The sequence below is a fragment of the Harpia harpyja genome, chromosome 10 (assembly GCF_026419915.1).
Source record: "Harpia harpyja isolate bHarHar1 chromosome 10, bHarHar1 primary haplotype, whole genome shotgun sequence".
In the NCBI taxonomy this organism is placed as follows: Eukaryota; Metazoa; Chordata; class Aves; order Accipitriformes; family Accipitridae; genus Harpia; species Harpia harpyja.
Genome location: NC_068949.1, coordinates 22,659,272 through 22,677,056, shown reverse-complemented (window position 1 = coordinate 22,677,056; position 17,785 = coordinate 22,659,272). Strand labels below are relative to the sequence as shown.

At 42.5% G+C, this 17,785-nt stretch overlaps 1 protein-coding gene across 18 annotated transcripts in view; it reads right to left on the bottom strand.

Annotated features, from left to right (window-relative positions):
- CAMK2G (calcium/calmodulin dependent protein kinase II gamma) overlaps nt 1-17,785 on the bottom strand; it is a 137,990-nt gene that overhangs the window by 32,067 nt on the left and 88,138 nt on the right. For all 18 annotated transcript variants that reach the window (XR_008236900.1, XM_052799020.1, XM_052799019.1 and 15 more), the window contains 7 exons: nt 17,516-17,588; nt 14,286-14,388; nt 13,315-13,398; nt 12,349-12,443; nt 9,592-9,714; nt 7,209-7,292; nt 6,503-6,545 (listed from right to left, as the gene is read on the bottom strand). Coding sequence is in view for 17 of the 18 variants with exons in the window: in XM_052799020.1 (XP_052654980.1) it covers nt 6,503-6,545; nt 7,209-7,292; nt 9,592-9,714; nt 12,349-12,443; nt 13,315-13,398; nt 14,286-14,388; nt 17,516-17,588 (605 nt within the window). In the remaining variant the exon portion in view is untranslated. The remainder of the gene's footprint in view (nt 1-6,502; nt 6,546-7,208; nt 7,293-9,591; nt 9,715-12,348; nt 12,444-13,314; nt 13,399-14,285; nt 14,389-17,515; nt 17,589-17,785) is intronic.

Here is a 17,785-nt window from a genome sequence, read left to right as displayed (position 1 = left end):
CCACTCTAAACACAGCCGTGGATAGATCCTCCCCACCACCAGCCCCACTCCTCCTCTTCCACAGAGAGCAGCCCTTCACCCAGCCTGCCCTGGTTTGCCCTGTCCCCAGCTGTCAAATCTCAGTTATGTTTCTCATCTCAGTTAAGCTTCCAGAGAGTATTTTTTAGGATGCAGGGATAACACTGAGGTTGCTTTTATTAAGCCTGACTAACTAATGATGCTAGTCTAACAGACAAGCCAAGTTCTGGCTTCTAAACACAAGCATTTACACCACGAAGAATTTTGGACTTTGCTGAGACTTGATTATTAAAATAAAAATAGTATTATACCAACACAGAATTCCCAATGACATAGAGCTGCGACTTGTCATCCTCATATTCTCAGTTCAGAGAAAGTCTGATTAACTAATTCTCAACTTGATGTCACTTCTGGGGCTCACCACAAACCAATTGACAGTCAGTATATAGCCACAAAGAGACACCTCTGGCTACCATTATAAATAATGCCCACAAATGCAGCGTAACTTCAAGAACATCTATTTATTAAGGACAAGATAGAGCAAAGACTGACTCTTAACTCTCTGCCATGATGGCTATTTAGGCACAAGTCACTCTAGAAGCAGCCGTTTAAACACAGCAGAGTGATTTCACAGAATAGAGGGGAGTTGTTGTCTTGTGTTCTCTACCCTCACTTTGGCTTCTGTCTCAGCAGTCCCCTTTCTCTTAGATTCTCCAGTGACTTGGTATGGGAACGTGTTGCAATAGCAATTGCACAGGAATGCCATGCGCTAAGTGAGAGACTAATAGAAAGACAACCTATTTGCATGGGATAACTGCCTGGCAGAATTTACAGTGTGGACTCTCTCTCTTGCTGAATAGTTGGTTGTTTTTTTTTTTTAATCCTGCTTTGCTATTAACTCCCTCTGCCCCCTAAACAACACCACTGTTCCAGAAACATACCTGAGCAGCAGACAAGCAGCAACATTTAACATTTCCCTCCCTCAATGAAAAGCCTTCCATGAGGGCTTCTATTCCTCAGCAAGACTAGAATGATTCTGTTCAAAGAACTGCTACAGGATAAACAAAGGGTCATGAAAAGCAGTCAGTCACTTCAAAACACTCTTTTTAAAACAAGCAGAGAGAAAAGGGTAAAAGCAGGTGGAAAGGCAGGTAAAAACCCCAACGCATTAGGCAATGCAAGCCTTTATGTGATCTGGACCCATAGGATCTCTAGGCATAGCAGACACCTTCCTTCCTATCCAATTCATCTCATCAGGCAGAGACAATGCCTAGCACTGTACAAATACTTCCAATGCTTTGGGAAAACCTCAAGGTTAGATAGTGTTTGAAGATGCACACCCATCTCCCAGACATGCCCCAATGGTTTTCAGAGAAAAATTAAAAGAGGGAGCATTCATTAAAACTAAAGCCTGAAATACACAACCCAGTGGTGTCCTCCTGGCATAAGCCACATTGCTCCCAGCTCTCCCACTAGTGAGTAACAGGAAATTTGTGTGGGAGCCAGATGATTTCCTTCTTCTTTTTTCACCTTGGCCAGCCTCAGAAAACCAAAACATTCTCCAGCAAGACTATGTACAAAAAGCCAAAAACTGTGAGCCAGCCTGATAGTTTGTGACATTTCAATTAATGTTTTCAAACACCTTCCTGACAACGCAGAAATTTCACATCCTGAAAGACACTCTCTTCGCAGGTATGCATATGTACACACACAAACAGGAGCAGAACCTTAAAGGGTCGAAACAGCCTGAACACCCATTCTTTACTTTTGAGCTTGAATGTCCCAGTCTGTCCCAAATTCAAGAGTTGATAAAAATAGGTGAGCACCTCTCTTGCAATATTACAAAAACTCCACTTCCTGACAAACCAAGAAATGAAGGGGTGAAGGGCAAACACCACAAGAAAAGGCATTCACAGAGTTCTCCTGAACTTTAGGGAGGAAGATAAAAGTAAAGGGAATTATTATAATAATTTGAATCCACTTTTGATGATAAATTAGACTCTCAGGCCATAGTGCCAAACATTTAAATGCAGCAATGAAATCCATGTGGTTCCGGGAAGCTGCAAAATGGAAGTTTACTTACTGATGTACACTACTTCAGCAGGTCCACACTGTAGTAGTTGAGCATCATTCTCTGAAACCCCTGACTGTTTCTTAAGCAACTTAGTAGATACAGAGAAATCACTTAAAAATAATTTAATTTTTCATTAAATGTAACCTCATCTTCTGCTTGGGAAATGTGGTTCCCAGTGATCTCCTACTCATTTATTCAAAGGTCTCTGGAAACATCTTGATAAATTTTTCCCTCCATATTTTCATCCTTCGAATTCATACCAGGAGGTTAGTGTTCACATGAGTCAGATGATACAAATTTCTGGTCCTCAGTGGATATCTACATAACTAACACAACACAGCAGAAACTTCAAATATATTATTCGCACAATTTTAACTGTACTTTGGTTAAAGGAAAGAACCCAAACTCCAATCTGAGTATAAATTTATATATGTATACACACACAAAACAGCAAAAATTCAGTTTCACAAACATTTCTGGAAGGCAGGTAAAATAGGACAGTGAAATATTTCAGTACCACTTCAGTATTTGTATTATTTCCTTCTTCTTGCTCTTTAGTCAGCTGAAAAATGTCTCTGTACAGGTTACACCAAACATTCACAAGCATATTCAGCCCTTCTTTACTTAGTTAGAAAGCACTCTGCTCCCTGGATCTGCCTCCAGCCTCTCTCAACCTCACCTATCTAGTCAAAAACCCCAAACTGCACATCGGAGAGTTAATAAGGATCCGTAGAGACATGCAATGAATTCCAGCTATTGTCACAAGCTGCCATAACAGCTCCCTCACAAAACTGACTTGAGCAAGCAGTGACAATTCCCAAGAAAAAAGCTCAGCATCAGTTAAAGATAGAGGTTTCAGCTGTAAGGCTTAATTACCTGCAACGTCTGCTTTGGGATCTATTTTGAACAAAGGGTAACACATAGGACTTGTGCTGAACCACTTGAGAGAAATGAATTTCATAGAGTGTGAAAGCTTGTTGAACAACAACTCCCCAAATTAACACTTGCAATCCAGTTAGGAAAACAGCGCTAAGAATTTCATGTAGTCCACTTGTAAGTCTTGCATAAAAATTAACTTAAGGAGAAAAGCCACTTCTCAGCACTTTGTGAAGATGGCTGTTTCTAGGATGAAAACCAATTTTGTCCATCCTTTCACTCAGTTTACAGCAGGCTTACTTACAGAGCTTTATCTACATAAATGAGTCCAGGCACTCTTAAATACTGCAACTATTAGGAATCTCTGCAAGCCTTGCCAACTTTCTCCTAGTAATAAATTTACATTTACTTCTCAGAAGGTGATTTAGGATTTTCTTGCATATGATCTAATCAATTGATTTACCTGACTATACTTCTGTATTCCATAAGTGAACGCAGATAAAATCAGCATTTGCCTGGATCATCTGAACATCAAAAGCCTCAAGTGAGCACTCAAATCATCCTGCGTATACCCTGGTGCAACTCTGAATATCCCACAGCAAAGTTTATATTGCAACGTTCTCTCTTGCAGCTGAGTGAATACCTACCAGAGTGTGGACAGAAACTACAAACCCCTTATTTTAACCAGGTCTCGGTTTCCTGAGCTACACTGAAAGGAGTGCGACTGTATCTGCTTTTAACAAATAGCCTACAGCTGACCTGAGACACAATCTTTTAAGAACCACCACAAACAGCTAATATTAAATTGTTGAATATACTGTAACTGGGGAAAGGAGCCAGATCACATTCCTTCATCTTTAGGAACTGATCTGGGGCAAAAGACACATAGCAAGCAACAGATTACTCACAAAAGAACAGAAACTTTTTTTTTTGCTTTGTAAAAAGTAAGTGTTTTTTGATGGGAAAAAAGAGAAGGAGTACTGCTACAGACTCTAAGCATACCATTTGTCACAAGCTAAAACCACACTCTCAAATGAAGGAACTCCATATTACAAAATGTGTGACAGGAGATAGCAATAAAAACAGGATTAAAGTCTTCTCCTATTTCCTGCAGATAGTACTATCGCGCCTAATCAATTGATACCAGGGTCACATGAGCCTTCATTTTCTTCTTGGTTCAAAACGTCTGTGAAGAAGCTTTTAGAAGATCTCATCCCCAAACAAGAAGCAGCTGATTTCTTCATAAATCTAGTTCCCTGTCTGCTGGGAATGGGGCTTTTAGAGGCCCACAAAACAGTGTCACCCCATTAGAGAAAATAAAAACCTCTTAAAGTCTTTAGGGAAAGAAGCAAGTACTATTTCAGAACTTTTCAAGTGCAGTTAGATGACCTATCATGATAGGAAAAGTCTGAGCTCTACCCAAAGTTCCCACATGGACTTTGTAATTCTTTACTTTCAGTTAGCACGCACTTATTCTTCAATTCCAGCAGATTTATGTATTTCAATTGCAGCAATTAAAAAACCTAAGTAAACTGAAAAATAATAATAATTTTAAAAAGTCAAGCTCATATTACACACAGTCCTGCAAAGAAAACAAGAGTAGCTGATCTCCCCACTTTCAAAACACTACTATCCGCTGAGGCTATAAATGCTTTGCATCTAAATTCACAACATTTGTTTCTGGACAGTTTTTTAGCGTGTCTCATTACCTGGGATTGCAGCTTATATTCAAAGCAGAACTCAGTGATACTGAGAACCCTGCACTCACTATGGGTCACCTAGGATTTCCTTTTCTTCAGCTGTTAACTGAAGCAGATCCAGCAGCTTCAGCCCTTGAGACAGAGAAGAACGAGCAGAGCAAGCCTTTTCCTCCTTGATACTAGCACAGGGAATAAGTGGATGTATAGGTCACACATCATTAAGGAGAACTCTTCTCTCAGGCATTTCGTGTACTCAGAATCTGGGCCACGGGAGATTTTCTTACCCAAGCACTTCTGCAGCTTCATTAGAAGCGACAACATTTGCAGACTAAAAATGACTCTAAAACTGCTGTTTAAAAAAAAAATAAAAACCCTAACTATTTCAGAATCATCAGTTAGGTGAAATAAAAACTAGCTGTGTGAACAGATCAAAAACTGTTCACACAGAAAGCCCAAGAAAATGTTAAGTTTCATACAGTCCTGCAGAAGCCATGTTGTTGTGCCATACCTCCTCAAATAGTTATTTCAGAACCATTCTCAGAAAACAATGTATAATTTTTAAGTCCTGTAATAGCACAATCCTGGGACAGGTGAATGGAGAAAATTATTCTGTCTGTTTAAGGCCAAACTATCAGAAATGCAGTAAAGAGAAATTGCTGTAGCCACAAGTAGTCCCGACATATTGGCACAGGTTCACCTGAAAGCAAGAACCAAGGAAAAACCATTCTGAAGTTGCTGAGGGTTGTCCCTTACTTGTAGCTTGATTTCACATCCTTTAATTTTTTTTCAAATCACCATACACCATTTAAAAATGCTGCCTTGATTTCACAAAAGAATGTATGCATGAATGTGCGCTTTGAATGCTGGGATGGGATTTTCATGCCAATTAGAAGTTTATTGTAACATCACCCAGAATACAAGTATTAGTATCCACCATTAGTAAATGGCCAGATGACATTAATACACTTCCATTTCATTCATCATCACTTATAATCCATATAGCAGACTTTCACTTGAAAGTAACTGTAGGCAGATGCAATAAAAATCTGACTCATGCATTCAATGATTACCCTTTTTAAAAGAGGGAAAAAAATGGCAAAGACGGCAAAGCAAGCAAACAATCCCACAAACCAAAAGCACTTGCAAATGGAGGTTTTCCACCCAAATGGAAATGAACACAGATAAGACTGCATCACCTAGATGTGCTGAGCCAAGACAATCATCTTCCAAAAAGCGCTGATTTGCATGTTGAGATTTGCATTTTCAGTAAGTGCACTATGTAATGCAGTTGGGTGGGAGCCAGACTACCAGTTATTAAGCTTAAAAGGATGAAAACCACTTCTGAGACTCCAAGAAGGAAAACTGTAATAGCTAGATGCTTCAGACCCATTTTGATGAGTCAAAGTAATACAATACCCAAATAGCTGTTGTTCCTATTCTCACCAATATTATTACTTGCCCTGTGTCCCTCCCTCAGGTCTAAAGGAATCACTGCTACCTAATAAGAGTTTTTGACTCCTGGTTTCAGACGTGAAAGCTAACAAATGCCAGGTAGAATTTTCCCCAAATAACCTGATAACAAAGTATATTGAGAGGATTGTGGCAGCTGACTTTATTTCTGTTTAGTACCAGACTACAGTGCCATGTGCTCCTCCCCAGACAAATCACTTCCTATTTCACACTGGTCGCCAGCCAAGGCAAAGCGACCACCACTGCACCATGACGAATTGCGAGCACGTTTCCTCCCCTCCTACTCAACCCCAAAATAGTTAAAATATCCCGACCACTCACACAAAACCAAACCAAGGAAGGGATGGGAACAATGAGAACTTACCTGAAAAATTCCGAGACACAAGCATTGTTGTGAGGATTGCGCCCTGTGGGGAAGAGAAAGCAGGGATAACAGACAGTGTCACTCACTTCAGAAAGGGGCTGGGCTGACCCGTGGAGAACACAGTGCGTCAGGTGCCAAAGCAGAGGTATCCCACTGCTACCCTGGAAAGTCCTAGTTATATCCAGGATTCCCACATGTGGTTGTTCGACCTGATATGGGACTGCTCGGAGTCGTGCCCTTCTAGAGCGGCAGCTAGAGGCCAGGCAGGATAGCCTAGGAAATCTAAAATGGCACTAAGTTATGCTTAGACACAGTTGCTTCCTAGCTTTCAAACAGCAGATAGCTGCTTCATGCACAGGCCAGAGGCTTTGCCGTAGCTACAGGCAACTGATACACTATTAACTGGGAGGCAGACGGTGATCAGAACTAAAAGCCCCAGGATTTAAGTAGTTGCTCTATTTCAACTCTATTGCAGAACATAGAAGGGGTGATTATTTAGCAGAAGAGGCATGGGAAACTTACAGCTTTGGAGAAAGAAGCTACCTAGCTCCTCAATATACTACTTCAGTACCCTGTACTGGAGGCCCACATAAAGTACTTCACTAACGTTAGTGAGCTAATCATAAAAAAAAAATACTGTTGCTAGGAAGGCATTAACCTCAAATTCAGAGGATTAAAAACAAACTTAAGGCAAACTAGAACATACCTTTAGCTTCCTTCTAGCATTGAACTTTCTCAAGCATTCCACAGTCTCCTGCCTGTGCATCATCGAAGCAACAGTGGATCGTTGCTGAAAAACAGGAACAGCAAAAGATCAAGAACATACCCTAACTAATTCAGTCTGGGGAGTTTGCTCCACTTGCACACAACCATGACATGCAAGCTGACATGGCCAAGTCTCTCACCACTGCATGGCTGCAAAACACTGTAATGAGTTCACAACTAAAGAACTTCCCAGTACAGTAAGACATATTAAGTCAAGGTTGGCTATTACAGGACTGTGCCCAAGAAACTCTATGACTGAGGTACAGGTGAGAATCAATGCTCCCTGTCTCGCAGGCACACAAATGGACCAAGACAGTAAGAAGACAAAGTCAAATGAACAAGCATACCCACAGGGGACTGAATTAATGGCACTACAGAAAAGATCTACGTTGCATTAGTTATGGCTCTAAGGGGAAATTCCAAGCAGTAAGTGAATACTAGTGAGCTGTAGCCTTCCTGGACATGGCAACTCCCTGAATGTAAGAGTTTGACTAGCAGAGGCCTCGGCATCTTTGCATCAGTTTTGCAGAAACAGATTTTCAGTGTGTAAGAGGAAAGATCATATAGCTTTATCGTACCAATGCAAAAACCTGAGCATAACCTCTAGCCAGTGATGCACACCTATCACCCACAGTAGACTGGGATCCCATCAGCTGCAAAATGAGAACTTCCCAGAAGTGTTGCCAGTCATTAAGCATATGAGGAAACCAGAAACTGATGCTGCCAGGCATTTAGAGCACATAAGGAAACCAGAGACTAATGCCAAAGTAGCTGTTGCTCTTGCATAGAGCCACAAGCCTGAATTCCCTTTACAAGGACAGCGTGTGAATTACTAACCTCGCAGATCAGTGTGTGCAAACCCGCCATTACCCTTCTCCCACTTGGAAAAAAAATCTGCAATACCCAAAAGAACTGTAAACCATGTTCATATTCAGCTAGTTTCATGTGAAGTCTCTGCTTTGATCCTGTCATCAAAGCTAGTGACCTGCTGCAGTACACACGGCAGTGTGGAGGGAGAATATAGCTAAACTGTCCTCTAACAACTTTGGCAGTCACTGTTCATCCAGCCTCCTTAGGAGTGACAGTGATGTCCACTTGTTCAATGTGGGCTTACAAGAGTCAGGACACGTACTTCAGAAGTTCAGTGATGCTAAGAAACTCAGTGTCTCAGATAAACTGTTAAGATTTCCTACCACATTTACTTCAGAGGAGCAATACTTCTCCAGAAAGAAAACATATGTTGCACACATAGAGACTGCAGAGCAAATGGAAACAACAGACTCAACAGGAGGCAGTTTGGGTGAGAGGCTGAAATGGCTGTGAAGTGAAATCAAACTCCCCATAACTCAGAGAAGGAAAGCCTCTCTTGAACCATTCTACATTATGTTGCCACAGGGAGCGAGCTATCGTAATACATACAGCTTTGGTTACAGGCATTTGGACAAAAGTTAAATATACAGGAACTGTTATTGATTACAAGTATGCAAGGAGAAAAAAACAGAGATGCAAAGTCTCAGCTAGTGTGAAGTTTTGACTTCCAAGGAACTCGCATCACTTCACAGCAGACACTACACTCCTGTTACACAGATGTTCACATAAGTTTAAATTGCTAATTTGTTGTTTTGTGGTGCAAGGAAAAAAACACCACAGCTTCTCAAGAACAAATGAGCAAAGGAAAACACTAGACACATGCTAGAAGGCAGAAGCATGCTATGGTATTAGCACCACCATTAGGTGGAACTATTCCATCCTGTAGAGATGAAAGTGCACCATTGCTGCCCTCCCCTACGTCCACTCCCAGCTGCATTCTGGGATTCCCTTGCCAACTTTGCAGAAGATGAAAAATGCTTATGTGTGGGGTCTGGCAAGGCAGAGACTACATACACAGAACAGCAAAAGATTTTTCGCTGATTTCAAGTTTACAGCCAGTTAAGCTGCAGCACTGCAGAAATGTTCCAACGTTGCAAAGATGCAATGCAATAAACTGAAGTAGAGATGAAGAACAAAACAATCCTAAAATATTTTGTCTGATGCCAAACTCCATCTGACATTTTAGGATGATATGGATTGGAAGAGGAGATGTGGGGAAAACCAGAAACTGGGCATTCACAAAACTTCTAAAAGAATAAGGGATTTTTTTTTTCCTACAGTGGCAATAAAAGCACCACAGCATGACAAAGTTGGATTGTTGAAAGCCAGCCTCCAAAAAAAAAAATCACAATTTGAAATATTTAAAATATTCTGAGTTCCCTGCAGCTAAGTCTTCTTGATGTGTCAGTTCAGGGTAAACCACAAATCAATCTGTAACAGAGGAAAACACTTACGCAGACCCAGGGATGTTTGAGAGCCTGGTCAGCTGTGATGCGCTTTGCTGGGTTTATTGTCAGCATCTGGTTGATCAAATTCTTTGCTTCTGGAGTCACAGTGTCCCACTCAGGTGATGGGAACTGAAAGAGGAAGAAGGAACGGATGATGAACTGAAAATGTCTTCTACTAGCAAAAGAGATTCTCCCTCCTACAAAGCTGAATTCCAGCTTTTGCCCTCTTGATACAAGGGCCAACATATTCGCAAAATCATCAATTTTTGTGAAAGCCCACGCTGAAGGAAAATCGTACAGAATCCAGCAAATGAATGGTACCAGACAGCAGGACACATCTGTACCATTCACCAGACACAGGCAGGAAGATTAACAGTTTAAAAGCCTTTTAGGAATCACTCAGACCTTTGAATTTCTTTCACACTCAGCAGTCAAAAAAGTAAAGTCACAGGTCTTTTTAACTGAGTTCTGACATGAAAAACACAAGCACTATCTTTTTTAGCCCACCTTGCTCTTTCTCCAGCATGCTAAGAAGCTATAACAGCATATGCAAAATCACAAACACTTAACTACAGCAAACCTCATGAAAGCGAAAACCGCTAACAGAGAACATCCCATCATGTATACCTTCCCCACCCTAAAGCACAATATCCTGGAACAATACCAGTCACTTAGGTGTAGCAACCCACCAGCAAGTTGTTAGCAAGCATCTACCATACCACAAATCATTACATGGGGAGCAAGAGAGATGTAATAGTGGATGGGGATACAGAAGCATGGAAACAAAGACAAGAATCTCAAGTATTTCATCTGCTGATCATCCATGAGGGGTAACTGCTCTCTCCTATAATTCTAGTAATGATAAAGATGAGATATTTATGCCACCCTCCAGATGCTTGCATGTGGTATAGATGACAGCACGCTGAGATTAAATGCAGTATGTCTCCCTCCTATGAATCTACTGTACAAGTACAGGTGAACTTGAGAACACAAAGATAAATGTGCTGTTGGGATAAAGTCCCCTGTCTTTAAGGGGTGGGGAAAGATTTATCTATCCTGAGAACATTTCCTTACAGTACTACATTATGTAGAAAGTTTATCCCATCTCTTTTCTCTTGCATTTTGTGCTTTGCTCAGTTGGGTCATAAAAATACATCCACCATATTTGATTTGCATATAATTTTATTTCTGCATTCTCAGGCATCAGCAAGGCATTATACAATTTGTTCTGCAAATGTTGCAAGACACTACTCAAAAATTACGATACTGAGCTTTCTAGCCAGGACACTTTCCCCCCACCCGAATTCTGAAGCATTCATGGTAATGCCGTGCAAAACTCCTACCCAACAGCACAAAGTCCAATTCACCGTTGCCACTTCCTCTATGGTCAAGAGAGAGCAACAGACCAGTCCAGTGCATACAGGCCCCTTGGTGCTTGGGTAAGGACACTAGGGGCAGGTACGCCAGTAAAACTTGAGCTGTTTTCTACCAGGCAAAACAGGAGAGGAATCTACTAGAATTTGTTCATTATAGGTAAGAATTCAAAACCAACAGGTAGATAGGAGGCATCAGGCACTTCACTCCTCATGACTTACAGAAAGAGTTAGATATTTAACCCCTGAAGTGCTTTGAAAATCCTCATCAATATAATTAGTGCAAAACCACTTCAAATAAGAACAAGCAACGCAGGAACAAGAGAGGCAGGAAGGCAAGAGAAGAACACAAGTCCGTTTAAGGCTATCAAGTACAAAGACATCACTTTGCTTTCACTCAGGAAGCCACTGAGCCAGGACACAGGGTTAGGCAGACCTTTGTTCTCACCAGTACAGCTGCTCTCATGGTCTCAGGCACAGAAGCTGGGAGGTAACGGGTCCAGCAGAACCCTTGCTTTTTTTTTTTTTTTTTTTGCCTTTTTTTTAATACAAACCACAAGACAGCCTACAAAATGAACTCCCCAACTTCCTCTTGATATTCATGCCCACAGGCTTTGAGCTAGGATTTCCAGGAGTTCCTTCTTCCCTCCTGAGCCTCTCCTTACATGGAAGAATTTATGTCCAACATTCAAGCTGTGGTACCCAAACCACATTTTACACCACCTTTGGTCCCCAGTACTAACCTCCTTGCTATTCCTCTCCCTCAGGCACCTTTTACACCTCAGTTTTGCCATGCTCTGAGAACTGTTCCATGAACTATTTGGCTTTTTATCAGAACCTCCAACCCACCATGCTGATCCCCACCACAAAGCCACCCCTCCAAAGGCCCCTGCCATTCAGTCTTCTCACTGGGCTCCATGCTTTCCATGGCTGGAAGAAATTCCACTATGGCACTGAGGAGACCAGAAGCCATAATTTAAGCTATTATTCTACACAGTGCTGCCCCATACTTTTAATTAGACCTTGATAAAGACAGGCTCCTTCATTCTACCTTCCCTCTGCTCCTCTGAAAGAGTTAACATTGGCTACATCTGCAGCACTTTGTGGTAAATGCACTACAAGACACCATTTCCCACCATTTGTATTTTCAGCTCCGCATTTCCCTAACGACCAGCAACCTCTTGGTGCCCACTGTAATGCTTTCCACATATCCTTTCAGTAGCCCCGAACAGGACTGTATCCCAGGCAGTGAAGACAAGAGATATATGAACATGCCCAACATCACTTTGCACAGTAGCTTGGGGCCTGCTGCTGGACACCAAGTATGATAGTGCCATGTTTTGGATGGCTTCTACACCCATGCAGGTACTCAGCAAGAAAGTGCCCTTACGTCATAGGCTCCGGCTTTGATCTGCTGATAGAGTTTGTGCTGATCTTCATCCCAAAAGGGAGGGTACCCCACTAGTAATATGTACAGAATCACTCCTGGGAGGGAGAGACACAGATATACTATGGTTAGGCTAATACGCCAATTATTCCTTCAGCCCCTCTTCCTTCCCTCTTGACAGTCCCCAAGGCAATGATTGCTCTATATCTTCGTTTGCCATCACATTTAGCCTTCTGAGATAGAAAAGGATAGTACAAACCTCTCCTCTTTTGAACCTTTCCCTAGCACTTCATGCTCAGCTCTTAACACCAGCTACCAGGAGCTAGAACAAGGTGCATGAGGTCCTTCTACCCTCCTCTGGCTATCATGGCTAGTGAGCCACAACTCCCAGCTCTCTCAGAATAAAATGAAGCCACACCCCCTGGGGTTGCTGGGCAGCAAGGGACTTTTTAGGAAGAACTATGTTTTTAGATGCTTACTGTGCATGGTCTTGGGACAAAAATGACACTGACAAAGCTAACACTCCTGGCCTGCAGAGAACCATTTAGTCCATGTCAGGCAACGCTGATATCATATATCTTTAAACTTATCAGTCCCAGATACATGTACACTTCATTTTTTCCTTTTAAAAAAAATCATCTCTCTTAAGTATTTCATCTTTTACATAGTGTAATAGGAAATTGCTACAGTTATCTAAACAACTGACTCTGCAAAGCATAGCCAGGTCCTATCTCTTGAGTCTCAAACACCTGATAGATGGCCTGAGGAAAGGATTAGGAGCCAGAATCAAATGAGTTCAGGCTCCAATATTAACTCCATCTACACAAGGTGCTTATCCTCAAGTGTGCCTTCACCTCTCCACCCAATAAGAAGGAGCACTGCGCACCCTCCCAGCAATAGGTTATAAGGAATTGCTCTTCTACATGAAATGGTGTTGTTTAAGTGTAAAACGTTTTGACAGAATCTTACCACAGGCCCATATATCCACTGGTTTTCCATAAGGATCTTTTCTTAAGACTTCAGGGGAGAGGTAGCCTGGAGTGCCAGCAAACCCTGCCAGGAAATGGATGACATGAAGTACTTACAGTACCCAAGCACAAGAGATCTTGCCATATCACAAAATCCACTAGTAGTAACCAACAAATTCGAAAAGCCATTTCCCAACCTTCATCTCATATTTGCTAGAGATACCTCTTGGTAAACCAACAGAAAGAGAAAAAAGAAAAAAAAAAAAAAAAGAAAATCAGATGGGATCAAGTGTCTATGTATTGCAAGAAAAATAGAAAAGAAAGGAGGGACCATGTCAACCAGCTGGGCACAAACTCATATGCCAGGCCTTATATCATTGTTATGTATAATGGCTTGGAGTTTGAAAACATAAGACACAGATGGGACACATCCGATTGCCAAATGGCATGGGCAGACCAGGAGAAAGCAGCCATCTCTCTAGAATCTCCGCAGAGCTGCAGAGTCTCAGAGCTGATGTTTAGCCTGAGAAGGTCTTATTTCTAATTATGTTTTAGCTAAACAAAGATAAGGCCAGATCCAAATGTGCCTGAGAAGGCCAGGTCAAATGCATTTCTGTAAAATGACCAAACAAAATTCCAGATGTCTATGCTCCTGAGCAGTAGGAAAGTTCAGATCAGGGTCTAAACTTAGCAGCTGCATTCATCTCTCACACTAGCATCTACTGTAAACCGAGAAGAAAAACAGAGAAATACATAGCCATTTTTTCTGTCTTTATTTATCATATTCTTTCCTCGATTGCACCTAGCCTCATGCCCAAGGACCCAGAGGCTGTGATGCTTGGAAAGGAAGCAGCAATGCCAAATACACACAAGCGTGCTGGAAGAGCTGAGAAAAAGTACTCAGGGCGGGTGCAACTCAACCAGCCACCAGGAAAGGGGGGAGCAAAAGTGGGAAAGCTCAAACACTCTTACCGAACCAGGCCTGCTGCTCTCCCTGGACTTCTATAGCCAGTCCGAAGTCAGCCAGTTTGACAGCAGCACCCTTACATTTACTTGCTAGTAGTAAATTCTCAGGCTGGGGAGAAGAAAGAAAAGAGGGGATAAGAATGAAAGACTTGACATCCTCATTAAAGTCTCCTACCTCAGTATTCACATCATTAAATTCAATCTGCTGACTGAACTTAGTAGGCATGTACTAAAGCTGCTGAAGTGAGGGCAGAGCAACAGCAACAAATGGCTTTGACCTAGAGTGGCAGAAAATCCTCAAGTCTAACACAAATCCTTTGTGGGAGACAGAGCCTCTCCTAACCCAGCCCATACGTTACATGCTGACACCAGAGGGCACTGGCAGTACAGTTCCTGCAGCACAGAACCCAAAATTTGTTTCTGTCATCCCCGCAGAGAGTAATCAGGGGGAGAGGAAAAGGGGGAAGGATGCAGTAGATACAATCTGCAGTGATGCTTCTCCCCATGAACATTACACAGTCCCCAAGGCACTGGAAAAGTAAATATGATGCTAATAAGGGCTGCCAAATACAGCACCGTAATGCAGTAAGGCATCATCTGGATAGGCAGTAGCTTTCATCCCTTACAGAAAAAGCCTCAGCCTCAAACTGGCATAAGCAGCACAGCAGTGAGTGTTCTTGTAAGCTGTTTTTTCATGCTACATATTTACAGCAGCGTAAAATATGCTCTCTTGCTACTGCCGCCGACACCTATACCATAAGCAGCCATGTCACTTCCCCCATGTGCCAGGAAAGAGAGGCAGACTTCTGCCCCTCACATTTCTGCCTCACATGAATCTCACTTGAATCATAATTCTGTTGTGTTCCAGCAGATGGCTTCAGCAGAAGGCTTATCACAACTCCAAAAGCTGGACTGAGAGTCAGCAGCTGCCTCTGAAGCACCAGAGCAGCTAGTTACATGGGACCCTTCAAAACCCCAAAGCCTTTAAGGTGGTGGCTATTACAGCTCTGCAGGAAACCCAACTTGTAGACAGGCAGGACAAATGTGATTTCTCATCCTACCCCCTTCTGATCATTTATGAAATTCATACCAACTTGATTTTTTAACTAAGCAAGATGGAAGCCTGGAAATACAGAAACAGGAGGTTGTCTCAGTTTCAAAAACCCAATGAAGGTCTTTTTTGCAGCCTGCTCACCAGTTCCATCCCACAGCAAGCCTCTATCCCTGTTCTGCCTGACAGGAACACGATGCTTTGCTCGTTCACCTGCCTTAAAGTACTGGGCATGTGCCTTGCTTCTGCTTTAACGAAGGGAGAACAGCCTTGCCCATCACAGTCCTTGCCATAAGCAGCATGGAAGGAAGGGGAACTGGGTCTCAATACATTTGGATGCCACTGGCTTTTCACTATATGGGAAGTGGAAAAGATTGCGTTAATCAAGCTACACTGATGAAAATTCACCAGTGTAAACAAGTCCCTAAAGCAGAAGACCAACGAAGTCTTCTGAAAATCCCTCCCAACTTCAGATCACACCTGGGCTTGGCTTGACTAAGAAACAGTGAAATTTAGGCCCGGCTTGTGCTAGCTAAGCACTGTTTGCTTCTAAAATACAGCTACAAACACCTTAAGGCTAATGGTGCTTATCCATGTGCATGTGTGCCAACAGATGGGTTGTCTCAGGTTTCACATACTTTTTGGTAAGGATGTGAATGCATTCCCTAATTTCTTATGGTCCCTATGGGCAGCCCAACATTTTAAGTTCTTTAAGAACATGTCAGCCAAAAGACAGGCTTATGAGAGGGAGTTGCAAAAGACAAAGCTTCACTTGAAACAAGCTCTGCAGTTATTACACACTGATCCTGAAGGCCAAGCTTTTGGCAAGGAGCTAATTATTAAATAAAGAGCACAGGATCTTTTATTGCTAAAAGGAATGGCTACTCCTCAGGCCTGGAGAGTTTCAGTGAATCAGAGCAAGTAACAGAAGAAACACATTAACTGCAGTGGGGAGTGTCTAGCAGCTGATAAGTTCTAAACAAGTTCACAATTTTCACACAAACAAAACTTGGGAAGCAAACAGATTATATCTGAACACAGGATGCAAAGGAAAACTTAAACCATCCTGTACTGGAAAAACTACTGATTTTCATAGAGGCCCTAATTTGGGGCAGTAGTGCCTCTTGTAGTCTGCTTTCTCAAGAGCAGGTGTCAGCTCTAATCCAGAGCAGCCATTCCATAGTAGATCACTTGCATCTTTTCAGAGTGCTCTGAATCAGGCGGCCAGAAGTGTTGCACAGGAGTTTGCCAGAAACACTAAGGGTTAACAGCTGTCCACTAGATCAAAACACCGGGGGAATACTGCCACTGAGCTTGCAACATGCTTTTACCTTGCTTTCTGCAAAATATTTTTGTACTTTTCCCCTTATGCATTGTATAACAAACCAAAACCAACACTAGTAGCAGGTGTCATCCTGCATTAATTTAACTGGACCACTGGTGGCCATCACCATTCCCACTTTAGACAGAGAAGGCTGCAGGGCAGGCAGACCTTCCCGCACAAACCTCTTCATTCTGGAGCCTGCCCAGCTCCCAGTACAGCTGGCACTGCGTGGGAAGGGAGTTTAAGTAACTACACTGCGGGGGCTCTGGGTCTATAAATGTGTTATAATGTGGCAAATGGTTGATTCACCCAGTGTTTAACTAGCCAGCAGTTTTGGGTTTAGATTAAAAGCACTTCTACTGATGAGAGAAGAAAGACATGACACAAAAAATTCTTGTGCATCTCTGCCCTAGCCCAATGGCATGTGTTTGGCAACAGTGAAGAATAAAAATATACATGCCTTATGCATACAAACTCATCCTGGCAGATTGAACAGACATTGCCCCAGGTCTCTAGAGATCTCTTCAATGGCAGACTAGAAAGCGTCCTTCATTAAAATGAATCCTACCCAAGTTTCTCTGAAAGCCTACCGCACTCCAAGGTTCACAACTACTCCATCCTGGAGCTGCCTCAGAGAGGCTGAGAGCTGGCAAGGTTCATGAAGACTGAAAACTTCCTCAGGAGTTCAGCACACCCTCTAGAAAATTCTGAAGGAGCGAATTTGTGCTTCAGGAACCCCCGAGCCCAGTTCAAGTTAAAAAAAAAAACCCTGCCAGCTGGCGACACAGTATTCCTGTCTTGCCTCTTCCAAAGATCCCCTGGCTGCTCTCCTCAGCCTCTGTGGCACGGAGAAAATATTACCTTCAAGTCCCTGTGCACGATATCGTGCTGGTGAATGTGATTCACACTCTCCAGTATCTGATGAATACAGTGGCTGCAAGATAAAGGGAGAGACACACAGAGTTATGCACACACGCACACATACACTTGGCATCTCATCTCATCCCAGAACTATTTCCCTAACTTTTATATTTGTACCAGGGCAAGTTCAAGACCCCAGGCTGAATTCCTTCATCATGCCCACTGGCTGCCACAGCTCAGTACTGTCACAGCTGGACACCCCCACCCCCC